At 32.7% G+C, this 15,586-nt stretch overlaps 1 protein-coding gene and 1 pseudogene across 1 annotated transcript in view; both read right to left on the minus strand.

Annotated features, from left to right (window-relative positions):
* Nucleotides 1–15,586, minus strand: part of NELL2 (neural EGFL like 2) — a 191,109-nt gene that overhangs the window by 65,657 nt on the left and 109,866 nt on the right. Inside the window, exon 11 of the mRNA XM_027858959.1 lies at nucleotides 13,698–13,800. Coding sequence (XP_027714760.1) covers nucleotides 13,698–13,800 — 103 coding nt within the window. The remainder of the gene's footprint in view (nucleotides 1–13,697; nucleotides 13,801–15,586) is intronic.
* LOC114040781 lies at nucleotides 6,516–8,106 on the minus strand (annotated as a pseudogene).

Raw genomic sequence — 15,586 nt, forward strand, 5'->3', positions numbered from 1 at the left:
TTGATGGAATTTTACTTCAAATTTTTAAATCAGTATTCATTAATGACACTGGTTCTCTGTTGATATACCTTTCTCTGGTTTTAGAATAAAGTTATATTTGTACCATAAAAGAAATTTGGTATAATGCTTTGTTTTTCAGTTTTTTAGAATATTTTTGGTAGTGTTTGAATTTATTTTTCTTCAAAAGTTTGATAGAATTCATCCATAAATCCATGAATACCAGTGTTCCCCCAACCTTGCATTGGTAGTTAGTTCCTTTCCAATTAACTCAATTTCCTTTTTTTGATTTCATATCATTTAAGATCTCCATTTGGTGTTTGTTTTTGGGTATTTTATTCGTTTTAAGCTAATTCTTTGAAATATTTAATTTTACTGACACTTAACTCTGTATAATAGGTTCTGACACTACTTTTTTCTGGGTTTCTTATACTATCATCTTGTGTGCTTTTTATTTTATTAATTTTATTTTTCCCTTTTATTTTGAATTAGAATAAAACTTTTATCTATCTTTTTTCAGCAAAGACCTTTAGTTTTACCATTTCTATAGTCTTTTTGGTTTCTTCTTCCTCTCCTTCTCCTCCTTCTTAGCCCTATTATTTTTCCTCTAATTTCTGGGATTTCTTCTATTGTACTTATTTTGGGTTTATTTGTTGCCTTTCAATTTTTTTTGGAGAACAGTTTGGAATTATGGCCAAAGAGTTATAAAACTCTGAGTACCTTTTGACCCAGCAATACCACTATTAGGTCTGTTTCCTAAAGTGGTTAAGGAAAAAGGAAAAGAACTTATATGTTGTAAAATAAATATAGCAGCTCTCATTGTGGCAGCAAAGAATTGGAAATTGAGGGGATTTACATCAATTGGGATGGAATACTACTGTACTGTAAGAAATGATGAGCAGGTTGATTTTAGAAAAACATGGAAAGACTTGCATGAAATAATGAAGAGTGAAATGAGCAGAACAAAGAGAACATTGTATACAATAACAGCAGTATTATTTGAAGAATAACTCTGAAAGACTAAACTGTTCTGAGTACTATAAATATTCAAATAAACTACAAAATACCTATGAAGGAAGATGCTTTCCACCTCCAGAGGAAGACATGCATACAATGGTTGTATTTATCTATCTATTTATCTATATTTCTACCTATCTAGCTAGCTAGCTAGCTATCTTTCTATCTATCTATTTTTCTATCTATCTACCTATTTATCTATCTATTTATCTATCTAATCTGTATCAAATATTGGCCTTCTCAAGCGTGGGGTGGGGAGGGAGGAAGGGAAGGAGACAGTTTGTAACTTAAAGTATAACAAAAAAATAAATTTGGTTGAAAAAATTTAAATGCGTATTCACTCAATCCTATTTTATCAATGTATGTTTTTAGATATATGATATTTCACCTCAAAATTGCTTTGACTGCACCTGGAAATTTTATTTTCTTGTCATTATCATTGACTTTCACAAAGTTATCATTTTTATTTGTTATTCAAACAACTTACTATTTAGGAATTAGTCATTTTGTTTGTTTTTTCTATATATTTCTTTTAAAATTATTTATTAAATATTTTATTTTCCCCCAATTACACTTAAAAACCAATTTTAACATTCATTTTTTAAAATTTTGAGTTCCAAATTCTCTCTCACTCTTCTTCCAACTCCCCAATGAGAAAGTAAGCAATTTGATATAGGTTATACATTTGCAGTCATGCAAATCATATTTGCATATTAGTCATTTTGTGAAAGAAGACATACACAAAAAAGAAAAATAAAGTTTTTAAAAAAGTATGCTTTGATTAATACTCAGATATTCTTTCTTTGAAGATGGATAGCATTTTTTATCATAAGTCATCAGAATTGTCTTGGATCATTGTATTGCTGAGAACAGCCAATTCATTCACAGTTGATCATCATACAATAATTTTGTTAGTGTGTATAATGGTATTTGTCATTTCACTTTGCATTAGTGCATGCATGCAAGTCTTTCCAAGTTATTCTGAAAGTGTCCTGCTCATCATTTCTTAAAGTACAATAGTATTCAATCACAATCATATACCAGAATTTGTTCAGCCATCACTCTGTTTCCAATTCTTTGCCACCACAAAAAGAGCTGTTATAAACATTTTTGTACATATAGGTCCTTTTCCTTTTCCCTTTTTTATCTTTTTGGGATATAGACATAATAGTGGTATTGCTGGGTCAAAGGGCAGGAATTGATTCATTTTGACTTTTGCTTGTAATCCTGATTATGATTATTAAATGACATCATTTGTTTCTTTCCACTATTTTTTGCCCTAAATCATGGTTTTGTTTTGTTTTTCAAAAGTGCTATGTTGTGTTTTAAAGTCTGTATGTTCATTATTAGTCCCATTTATAAAGGTCTATAAATCTTGAGAGCAGGTAGGTGGCACAGTGGATAGAGTACTGGGCTTGAAGTCAGAAAGAATCATCAATTTGGTCTCAGTGGCTTACTAGCTGTGTGATCCTGAGCAAGTCAATTAACTCTGTGGTAGCTAAATGGCACAATAGATAGAATGCCAGGCCTGGAGTCAGGAAGACCTGAGTGTAAATCCAGCTCAAACACTTACTGGCTGCATGACCCTGGGCAAGTCACTTAACCCTGTCTACCTCAGTTTCCTCATTTGTAGAATAAGTTGAAAGAAATGACAAACCACTCCAGTATCTTTGCCAAGAAAACCCCAAATAAGGTCACAAAGAGTCGAACATGAGTAGAATGACTGAACAACAATATAAATCTTGAGCCAATAATTTGTTCAGTTCTATATTTTGCCTTTGGTATATATTTCTGTTAAATTTTTCCAGGTATGAGAGAAGAATGTGAGAGTCTCTTATAATTATTATGTTGTTATATAGGTCTTTGTGCAAGTCAGTTAATTTTTCCTTTATGAATTTAATGTTTATTGGTTTAATAATCATGTTGGTTTGTAGATGATACCAAAATGTTTGAGATGCAGCAAAAGAAGGGCTTAGGGAAATAATATCAATCTCTCAATTCATTCATAAACAAAGGAGAGAAAGATCATCGCATTGAATGTGAAATTAAAAAAAATTAGAAAAGCTACAAATACAAATAACTAAAAACTAATACCTAAAAACCAAATTAGAAATTCTGAAAATCAGAGATCAACAGAATTGAAAGTTTAAAAAATACACTGAATTCTTATATGTGTATATGCACACACACACACACACACACAAATACATGTATATATTTATAGGGCGTTTTTATGTACATTTATATATGAAACTAAGAACTGATTTCAGGAAAAACATATATATATATACACATATATACATATACATATATGCAGTCAGCTTAATCTAATTTTTAAAAAAGCAGAATAAAATCAACTTAAAAGGAACAAGGAATAATCACAACAAATGGAAGAAAAATATACATAATTATTAGAAACATTTTTTCGATTATATGCACCTTATAACTTAGATAAAATGGATGAATATTTACAAAAATATAAAATACACAGATTAATAAAGATAATTTTAAATCACCAAATGTTAGAAAAAAATTTTAGATTATTAACTAACTCTTAAGAAAATAAAGAAAAAATGGATTTATAAGTGATTTCTAACAAGTCAAAAAATTATTGATAAGTACCCCCTTATTTTCTAGGGTTTTTGTACTACAAAAATATTTGTTATAAATATTTTTGCAAATATTTTTTGTCTTTTTTGTCTTTTTTTTTTTTTTGCTTCTTTGGAGTATAGGCCTAGTAGTGGTATCATTAGGTCAAAGGGTATGTTTAGTTTAGTGACATTTGGGGAATATTTCAAAACTGCTTCTGAGAATGTTTAGACAAATTTGCATTTCTACCAATAGTGCTTAGTGAACCTGTTTCCCCATAACCATTCTAATAATTATCAACTTCCCTTTTGTCATCTTTGTCGTCAAAGCGAAAGGTGTGAGGTAGAACCTTGTATTTGCTTTAATTGTTTTTCTCTGATTATGTGGAGAATTTTTTCAAATAGTTGTTGATAGTTTGGATTTCTTCCTATGAAATCTGCCTGTTCATTATTCTTTTACAATTTTTCTATTGGGAAATGGCTATTATTCTTGTAGATCCAAATCAGTATTAGAAAGAAACTTGCTGAAAAGATTCTTCCCCACAATTACTTGTTTTTCTTCTAATTTTAAATGCAGTGATTTTATTTTTGCAAAAACTTTAATTTTATGTAATCTAAAATGTTGACTTTAACTTCTGTAATCCCCTCTTTCCCTTGTTTGGTCATTAACTCTTCCCCATTCATAAATCCAAAAGATAATTTTTTTTGTTTGCTCCTCTAATTTTCATGTGATATTATCTATTCATTCATGAATCCATTTGGAGCTTATCTTAGTACAATATGTGTTAGGTTGGTCTGTATCTAATTTCATCAGACAGTTTTCCCAAGTTTTTGTCAAATAATAGAATCCACGTAACTGGTTTATTGAACATTAGGCTCCACTGTTTTATTCTATATGTTGTACATTAACCTCTCTATTTTTTAATGAGTACAAAATCATTTTAATAATTAATGCTTTTCAGTATAGCTTAATTTCTAATACTTTTAGAATCCCTTCCTTTCCACTTTTTCCCTTGGAGAATTTTGAACATTTGTTCTTTCAGGTGAATATTATTACCTGTTGTTCAGTCATGTCCAACTCTTTGTGACCTGATTTGGGATTCTCTTCGTAAAGACACTGGGGTGGTTTGCTATTTCCTTCTCCAGATCATTTTTACAGATGAAGAACTGAGACAAATAGGGGTAAGGTACTTGCTTAGGGATACACAAATAGTAAATGTTTAAGAGTAGATTTGGATTTACAAAGATGAGTCTTCCTGACTCCAGATCCACCTATAACTCTGTAAAATAGTCCTTAGGTAGTTCGATTGAATTGGTTTTGAAAAAATAAATTAGTTTTATATAATACTATCATTTTTATTTTGTTAAAATGGCCTACCCATTGGAAAGTAATGTTTTATCAATTGTTTATCTCTATTTCTGTAAAGAGTTTTTTGTACTTGCTCTCATATAACTCCCAATTATTTTATCCATTATGTAGTTATTTGGAATGGAAGCTCTCTTTCAATCTCTACCTGTTTGGCTTTACTGATTATACACAAAAATGCTGATGACTTATTTGGCTATATATACATATAAATGGATTTATTTTATTTATATGCTTCAGTTTTGTTGAATTTATTAATTTAAATTTTTAGTTGATTCTTTAGGATTCTCTAAGCAATCATATTATGTCATCATCAAAAATCTATAGTTTTGTTTTTGCTTATATTCATTCTCCTAATTTCTTTTACTTATCTCATTTTTATTTTCATTTTCATTTTTATTTTCATTGGTATTTTAAAACAGTAAATTCTCTTTCACAGCAGTGCCTCCTAATTTGATAACACAGTACTCTAGTTTCTGAATGTAGAAATTTAGAATAAATCAATGAACACAAAGGCAAAGGTGTGCAAAACAGCTGCTGTAAGTCTACTCAAACACATGGAATGTTGGCACTGAGCTGCAGCTGCTGTGGAGAGATCCATACCCTATACATACTCACCACACCCACACCTGCACCCGTACCCACACCCACACCCACACATACACCAACACAGAACTGTTCTGTGGGGTATCAGGACTTGTGTTTCTCTAAAAACATACCTTTAAATGGTCTTAATTTTGTACAAATTGAAGTGCTGAGAAAATGTTTAAATAAGAAGTAACAATTAAAATAAAATGTTTGTTTTATTTGTAAATTATGTACAGAATGATGGGGGAAATCAATGGGAAGGGAAAGAACAGCTACATTTTCCAAGTTACGTTGTTCTCTTTTCTCTGCTGGAGAAAATCATTCCTCTCTCAACTGGATATACAAATGAGTTTGGATTTCCTAAGTTGGTAAAGGACAGAATTGGGAGCCAAACAAAATCGTGTATTGCATGATTACTGACTGGCCTATCTTAAGCAAATAACTGCTAACTCTGAATTCTAAAGAAATTTTCTGGTACAATTCTATGAAAATTAAGAAATACAGCTTAAGTTTCAAGAGTCATGAGTTATGTGTTCATTTCATTCTAAAGTAATTCAGTAGTACCTAACTGCTTCACTTGAAATTTTGGTCTTTCCCTTTCATCTTTTCTGCCACATCTAACAGTAAGAAGCTCTTCAGCACTCAAAAATGCCATTATTCTAAATGCCACTGAGGAAACTACATCTTTGAGAACTATCAAAAGAATTAAAGCTACTTACTGCCAGAATATCATTAAATGGACAAAATTGTTAAATATGTGTATTAGTGACTTAAGATTGTACCAAAAAAAAAGTTAGTAGTCTATAAAATAAAAAAACTGAATAGAATTGCCTGGACATCAAATAGATCTCAGAAAACTGATTTAAAGACTACTCCAAACATTATATGTATGTTTTGGTGATCAGCCAACATAGAAAATCCAACCGCTTACCCACACTCAGTCCCCAAATAAAGTATGTTTACGATTTTTCAGATGAAGGTATAGTCGTTTCTTCTTCTTCTTTGTCTCCTTCTTCTTCTTCTTCTTCTTCTTCTACTTCACAATCTCCATCTGTTTGCTGTTCAAGTTCATCTTCTGTAATCATTTCAAAATCATTCCCATTTCCACTACTCTGCTGGGAGTGGTCATCCTCCCGCTTGTCGCTGTCTATGTCTGAATGCCGCTCCCCACCTGAGCTCTCTCTTTCCATTATTTCCTAGAGTTCCTTCCTATTTTCCCATCACCGTCTTCCTTTTTCTCACTATCTGATTTTTCCTCACTGTTGGATTTCTGTTGTTTTTTGGCTTCAGATTTCTCATCTTTCTTTAAGTCTGCTTTTGGTCCTTTGTGTTCATGAGTGTAGAGAGGCCTGAAGGAGTCAATGAAGCCAACGTCGGCAGTCAAATTCGGGTAGGAACCAGAAATGGTGTCTTCCTGCAGTTACGAGCCAAATGATAAGGAACAGCATGCAGCAAGCAGTGGCAAGCAGCAGAATGCTGGCCACAAAACATCTCGCTCCTACACTGAGGTAATAAACACCTACTTGCATCTCTGTGGACCACAGAGGGAAGAGGATGGCAGCTATCACTATGATCACAAGAATTAGTCCCATGGCAAATGTTTTAAAGTGGACTGGGTCATAGATCCACACATATACCTCATTTCCATCCAGGAACACTTGATCTTCATGTGGTTGACGTTTGAATTTTTTCTTGGCTTCTTTCTTTTTGGGTGTTCCTGGTGTTTCTTCCTTTTTCTACTCTTCTTTTTCACCATCTCTTTTTTTCACTCTCTCCTTCTTAGCTTTTTCATCCTTTGGATTTTCTTTCTTGCTTCTTTTCTCTTCCTTTCCCCCACTTTCTACCTTTCCTTTTTCTTTCTTTGTGTTTTTGTCAAATTTCACTTTCATTACTTTTAACGCTTGGTGAAAGGACTGTTTCTTTAAAATTACTGTTACAGTAATCAACAGCAGACTCTCAGGTTGTAAACAAAGCTTCTTCTCCTTTCTTGGCCTTTACCCATTTAGAGTCCAAAAGGCAATCTACTGCCTTTGAAGCAATAAAGTAATCAACCCGGTGACCCATCATATTTGTGGATGTTGTGGGACAGTTGAAGCAGAGATATTTGGCCACTGTCTTTTTCTCTTTGGATGCTTCACCAGCTTCCTTGATCCACTTCTTGTGCCTCCTGTGCTCCACCGTGTTCGCCACTCCTCCAGCTTCCTCTGATGTGGAGGGAGCTACTTATCTCATTTTTTAAAGTGCATATTTAGTATTATATTGTACTCAATAGTAGTGCTCATAAAGTAGTACTTTTTATTCCTGGTCTTATTAGAAAGGCCTCCCATTTTCATGCATTACCTATAATGTTTCCATTTGGTTTTCAATAGATCCAATCTACCACATTAAAGAAAAATCATTTGTTTCTATAGTTTCTGCTGATTTTAATTCAATTTCTTTTCAGTTCTAATTTCTCCTCTCTACTCCTTCCCCACCCATTCAGAAAACAAAAAGAAGAAAACTCATTGCAAATATATATACTCTAACAAAACAAATTCTCACATTGACCATGTTTTGCCAAAAATGCTTCAGTCTGCACAATGAATCCATCACTGATCTGAGGCAAGTAGCATATTTCATCAGGAGCCTTCTGAAACTCTGGTTGGTTCCATTGTGCTCATAAGAGTTCCTTAGTCTCTAAAAATTATTTGTCCTTATAGTAATCCACTATTTGATAAACCCAAAGACTCCAGCTTCTGGGATAAGAACTCACTATTTGACAAAAACTGCTGGAAAAACTGGTAGAAATTAGGCATAGACCAACATCTTACACTGTATACCAAGATAAGGCCAAAACGGGTACATATTTAGACATAAAGAGTGATAGGATAAGTGAATTAGGAGAGCAAGAAATATTTACCTGTCACATGTATGGAGAAGGAAAGACTTTATGACCAAACAAGAGATAGAGAACATTATGAAATGCAAAATAGATAATTTCAATTACATTAAATTTACAAGAATACAGGTCATTCCCCAATTGATAAATAGTCAAAGGATATGAACAGGCAGTTTTCAGATGAAAAAATTAAAGTTCTCTATAGCCATATGAAAAAAAATGTTCTCAATCACCATAGATTAGAGAAATGCAAGTTAAAACAACTCTGAGGTACCACCCCACACCTACCAGATTGGCTAATATGACAAAAAAGGAAAATTATGAATGTTGGAGAAGATGTGGGAAAATTGGAACATTAATGTATTGTTGGTGGAGTTGTGAACATCCAACCATTCTGGAGAGCAATTTGGAATTATGCCCAAAGGGCTATAAAAATGTGCATATCCTTTGACCCAGCAATATCACTTTTAGGTCTGTATCTGAAAGAGATCATACAAATGGGAAAAGGACCCACATGTACAAAAATATTTGTGGCAACTCTTCTTGTAGTGGCCAAGAACTGGAATTTGAGGGGATGCCCATCAATTGGGGAGTGGCTGAACAAGTTGTGGTATATGAATGTAATGGAATACTATTGTGCTATAAGAAATGATGAGCAGGCAGACTTCAGAAAAACCTGGAAAAACTTATATGAACTGATGCTGAGTGAAGTGAGCAGAACCAGGAGTACATTGCACATGGTAACAGCCACATTATGCAATGACTAACTTTGACAGACTTAGTTGTTCTCAGCAATACAAGGATCTAAGACAACTTTAAAAGATTCATGATGGAAAATGCTATCCACATTCAGAGAAAGAACTATGGAGTCTGAATGGAGATTGAAGCATACTATTTTCTTTCTCTCTCTCTCTTTTTTTTTCTTTCTCGTGGTTTTCCCATTTTGTTCTGATTCTTCTTTCACAACATGACTAATGTGGAAATATGTTTAATACAATTGTATATGTATAGTCTGTATCAGATTGCATGTTGTCTTGGAGAGGGAGGGAGGGAAGGAGGGAAGAAGAAAAGAATTTGGAACTCAAAATCCTATGAAAGTGAATAAAAATTTAAAACAAAAAAAATTACTATGCAAACACAAAAAAGTTACTTGTTTTTATGGTATTGTTGTTATTGTATAATTTGTTTTTTATGCAAGTTTTCTGTGGGTTTTCTAAAACCACATCCCTTCTTTATTGACATATTGATTCTATAGCATTCACATATATGTATATATAAATATACATACACAAATATATGTATATATGTGCATGTATAATTACTTATGCAGCCACCCTACAATCGATAGGGAATACTTCAGTTTCTAATTCTTTGCCATGACAAAAAGAGCTGCTATACATTTTTTTTGTCTGCATATGTGGGTCCATTTCATTTTTCTTTGATCTCTTTGGGGTAAAGACTTAGCAGTAGTATAAAAATATGCACAGTTTAATACATTTTGGGGCACAGTTCAAATTGCTTTCCAGAAAGGTTAAACCACTTCAAATCTCTACCAACACTGCATTTGATGTACTGATTTTCCCATAGCCCTTTCAGCATTTCTCATTTTCCTTTTTTGTCAAGTTTGACAATCTTTTAAGTATGAAGTGGTACCTCAAAGTTATTTTTAATTTGCTTTCCTCTATTAGGGACTTAAAACATTTTTTGATATGGCTAATGATAACTTGGATTTTTTTCTTCTGAAAAAGGCCTATTCATATCCATTGACCATTTATCAATTAGGCAATGGCTCTTTTTTTTTTTGGCAATTGGGGTTAAGTGACTTGCCCAGGGTCACACAGCTAGTAAGTGTCAAGTGTTTGATCTGAGGCTGGATTTGAACTCAGGTCCTCCTGACTTCAGAGCCAGCACTCTATCCACTGTGCCACCTAGCTGCCCCTAGGCAATGGTTCTTTTACCCTATATATCTTAGAAATGAGATCTTCATCAGAGAAACTTCCTGCAAAGAATTTTTCTCCAATTTCTCACTCCTAATTTTAGTGGCATTGTTTTTGCTATGCAAAATCTTTTTAATTTTACATAATCAAAATTGTCCATTTAAATGCCTATGAACTTTTCTATCTCTTGTTTGGTCAAATCTAGCCATAGATCTAACAGGTAATTTCTTCCATGTTCTTCTAATTTCTTTATAATGTGACCTTTTATGTTTAAACCATTTTCCCATGTAGAGCCTCTCTTAGTATATGTTGTGAGATGATGGTTGATACCTAGTTCCTGCTAGACCTCATTCTAGTTTTCCCAACAGTTTTTGTCTAATAGTGAGTCCTTGCCCCAACAAATGGAATATTTGGGTTTATCAAATATGAGGCTCCTGGGTTAATTTGCTTTTGTATATAATTTAACTAGTCTGTTCCACTGATCAACTTAAATATTTCTTACCCTCTACCAAACTATTTTTAACTATTATAGCTAGGTGGTATGGTTTAAGATATGGTGCTGCCAGGTTCTGTTCCTTCTGATTTTTAAAAAATTAATTCCCTTAATATTCTTGACTTTTTACTGCTCCTAATGAATTTTCTAATTTTTTTTATCTAACACACTAAAAAAAATCCTTAGGTAGTTTGATTGTTATGGCATCGAGTAGGTAAGTTGATTTAGGTAGTATTGTCAATTTTACTTTATGCACTTAGCCTACCCATAAGCAATTAATATTTCTATAATTGTTTAGATCTGTCTTTTATGTGTAAAGTGTTTAGAGTTTTGTAAGTAAACCATTCTATCATCTGCAATAAGTGATAATTTTGCTTTCTCTTTGCCCTATTGTTCAATTTATTTTTTTCTTATAGCTATAGCCAGCATTTCTAGCACATATTGAATAGGAATAGTGATAATGGACAAGCTTGCTTTACCCCTGATCTTACTGGAAAGGCTTATTTCCATAATAACGCTTAGTTTTAGATAACATTATTTAACATTTTAAGGAAAGCTCAATGTATTCCTATGCTCTCTACTGGTTTTTTTTTTTAAACAAGAAGAGTATTCTATGTGACCATATCTGTGTCACAGAAGGAACTTGGTAGGACTTCTCTTTTGCCTATTTTCCAAAAAAGTTTATGTAGCATTGGAATTATCACATATTAATTATAATTACTCCATATGATAGTATGTATTCAAATAAATATATAAATATAATTAATTATATTAGTTACTATAATTATAATGAGCTATTCTTTAGATGTTTGCTAGAATTTACCTGTAAATAAATTTGGACCTAGGGATCTCTTCTTTCAAAGTTCATTTATGACTTGTTCAATTTATTTTTCTAAGATAGAGTTATTTACATAGATAATTTGGGCAGTTTATATTATTGTAAATACTCATCCATTTTATTTAGGCTACAAGTTTTATAGGCAGAGAGTTCAGCAAAATAGCCCAACAAAGTAGTTCTTAATGATTTTTTTCTTCATTGGTTGTGAATTCAACTTTTTCATTTTTAATAATGGTAATTTGATTTATTTTTAAACAAAATTCACTAATGGCTACTTATGTTATTGGTTTTTTTCTTCAAAAATAGCTCCTAGTTTACTCATTAATTCAATCTTCTTTGTTGCTCTCAATTATGTTAATCTCTCCTCTGATTTTTCAGGATTTCTGTTTTGAGTTATTTTCATCTGTTAGTTTTCCAGTTTTTTAGTTGCATGGCCAGTTCACTTACATGCTGTTTCTTAAGTGATAGGGTAAGATTGGTGATTTGAGTTTAACACAGAAGGATTTTAATAAACAGTGTAGAACATGCTAATGAACTTACAAGAGGTGAATTAAAAGCAATAGATATAAGTGAGGTCCCAAATGAGAGTAGGATCAATTTGTAGAAATTTCCTCACAACAATATGGGAAGTAAATCATACAACTGTATTGAGATGACTGGTTAATGAGGGCCCAGTCTTTAGAGCATGCTTGGATTTGCCCTTTCTAGTTGATCATACAGAATGTGTACAGATATTTCAATCTACTCATTGGTCCATGAGTATTTGAGGAACTAGTATTATATGATGATGAAAAGCCTTCAAATTGACTTCAGAGATGGAAAGATCTAAAAGAGGCTAAGCTAGAACTGTGGGTACATACAAAAGATTTGGACAGATAATTTCTTGTTCTCTTCTCTGACAGTTTTCAAGTAAGGAGAGCTGATTTGAGTTTCTTGAGGAGGTGGGGAGATTGGAAGAGATGTCCAGTTCCTCAAACTGGCTGTTTATTTTGTGTTTATTCTCTTTTTTTAAGTGAGTAGTTATACTGAAATAGGAGTACCCAGGCACAGTGAGTTTAGAAAAATCATCAAAACCACCAGAAGTTCCATTGGCAACTGGAGTCAATAGGAGAATCCATAGGAGAGGGAGTGGTCACTGACAGAAGTGCCTGAAAATGGTGGTACAAAGACAATCCTGAGAGGACTGTGGAAGCTTCAGGGATCATCCCTTGTGACATAGATAAATACTGTTCATGGACTTTAGAAAGGCACCAATCTTTGGAGCCCAGTGAAGAGCTACAATTAAGAAAAACTTTATAATAGATTTCCACAAAGACAGAAAGAGATTTCATCCGTTTGTCCTCATGGCCTCACATGTTCCTGAAAAATGTTCTTCACTTCCACTGTATTTTAAATTTGAACCAACAATCTCCAGCCATCTTCTGGGTAGAAGGGGAGAGTGTGCCCATGGACTAGGGAGGAGGGAGGAATTTTGTAACTACTGTTTTTACTATATTCCCAATATATATCCCCTTAGTAAAAGTGGCTGATTTAGGGGCCACATAGGATGGGGATTCAGGAGCTATAGCACTATAAGCCACAACCCTTTACAGTTATCCTAAAACCCTGAGGAAAATAGATTTATTTCCTCTGTGATCCTAACATGACAGTGTAGTGCAAGTTGGACTAGTGACCCCAGAAGAGATGCTATACAACTATTACTATACATTTTGGCTCTTTGGCTTTCTCCAGAAATTCTCTGAAATTCAAGAGCAAAAAATAAAAAAAGTTGTCCATAAGGGTGATTTAAAATTGGTAAAAGGCACAATGTAAGAAGATTAAGGCAATAGCGAAAGCCATCTTATTGAAATTAGGCAAAAGGGAAGGATTTTTTAAAGTAGAAAATTATGATTCTTTGCAAAATAGTTTTCTCATAAAGAAATCTGCTAAATGTCAATAAGAACTAAGCATCAAAAAGAAAACATGCACATAAACCATCACTTATTTTGAACTTACCTTTGCAAACTTTGCAGCAGCTATGAGGTAAAGTAATATGATGGGAATCTGGACAATTCAAGGGCTGGCAAACTGAATTCTCAACAAACTTCATTGTTTTGTCCTGTCAGACAAAAATTTCATTATACAAGAGCAATTAATATTTCAGAATTCTTATTTATTGTTGACTATGAGAGTTCTGGAATATGGTTGACTCTGGACTTGTTGCAATAAGCCATAATGGTCTCTGCTTAACTTGAATTACTAAACTCGCTCCTTCCTGTTTCATTGGCACAGTCTCTTGGCAAAAATTACACAAAGTCACAACTGTCAGGTTGTGATCCAATCTGCAACACTGAGAATGAGAAAAGATATTTATGCTTTATTCAATTAATGTTCAAACTAACAGACTCAGAAGTAGTTTTTATCACATTGCATTTTATAGGTATAAATAATCAAATACCCAGTAATATTAAAAGTGTATTATAAAATTTAAAGAAATAAATATTCCATTTGTACAAACCATAACTGGGACCAGATATTAGATGCTACTGCTCTATATCCAAATTCTCCTTCCTTAGAGCCATTTAAATAAATGGCCAGATTTTCTGGTTGAGGTTCATGTTTGAACATGAGTAGTGAGGGCCACAACATTAATAATACATATATATATATAGATACCTAACATCAGAATTTTAAAATTCATTTTCTACGTAATTATAAATTTAGACATCTGGCAGTTGTAAGCCATTTAAAGACAAGAAGCACTTACTAGTCACTTATTAATTATACTGTAAAAACAGAAAGAAGTACAGTACATCAGAGACAGAAGATACTTAACAACTGTTGAATAAATTAATAAGTTAATGAATGAATATAGTCTGTCTAATAATATCAGGAACTCCCTAGAAGTAAGTAATGGCTTTTATATTATCTTGGAGTCAAAATCTACCCTTCCTTCAGTATTCACATAACTCCAAATCTGTTGGTCTCATCTTGAGAGTTACTATGTACTTGTACTAATATTAAAATTACAGCATAATAATACGTTTCTTCCTTAGTTCAAAGCAAAACAAAAAAAAAGATCCCAACCAAGAGAGAGTAAGGAAAACATCAGGGACTGATATAGGTAATCCCTAGGCAAAAAGGAAAATGACAGGTGGTGAAAAGTTGACAATAGTGGAGTTGTAGGACATAGAATGGAGAGAAATTAATCTGAAGAATTTAGCCGGGATCCAAATAGGTTCCATAAGAAAAAAAGCTTGGATTCCAAAAACAGCTTTGCTTCTCTAACTGTAATAAATTGCAGACACAATGAAGTAATGACTAAAATATAACAGTACTGAATTTAAGCAAACCCAATAAAATTGTAAACTTAAAAAAAACCAATTAGAATGGTGCAAATATTTGAACCACTTCTATAACCAATGCAAATTTAAATGTTCAGTCTATACTAGCCTACATTTATAGTGCTCCCCATATATATTAGTTAAATTAATCCTCACAAAAACCCTTGTGAATTGGATTCTATTGTTGTCCTACCCCTAGTTTACAGATAAGAAAACTGAAACTCGGAGAGGTTAAATGATTAGTTCAAAGACACAAATCTAGCTCTTTTCTGAGGCACGATTTCAATCTGACTTCAATCCAATGCCCTATTCACTATTCTAAGCTGCCTTTTGAGATCATATGTCAATATATTTGAACAGAGATCTAAATGAAAAAGTGTTGTTTCCCAGAATAAGCTACTTGACCAAGTTTTATAGTATTCCTAGAATAAGCTTCTCTTATGTATTTTCCACTTTAATAGTTTCTAGGTCTTACCATAAATTTTTTACTTTTTTATGCACAGTGGGAATGCAATGAAAAAAATTCTGGTTTATGATTTTTATTATAGGTAACTGGTATTA

This window comes from Vombatus ursinus, unplaced genomic scaffold (assembly GCF_900497805.2).
Source record: "Vombatus ursinus unplaced genomic scaffold, bare-nosed wombat genome assembly UNPS02013950.1, whole genome shotgun sequence".
Lineage (NCBI taxonomy): Eukaryota > Metazoa > Chordata > Mammalia > Diprotodontia > Vombatidae > Vombatus > Vombatus ursinus.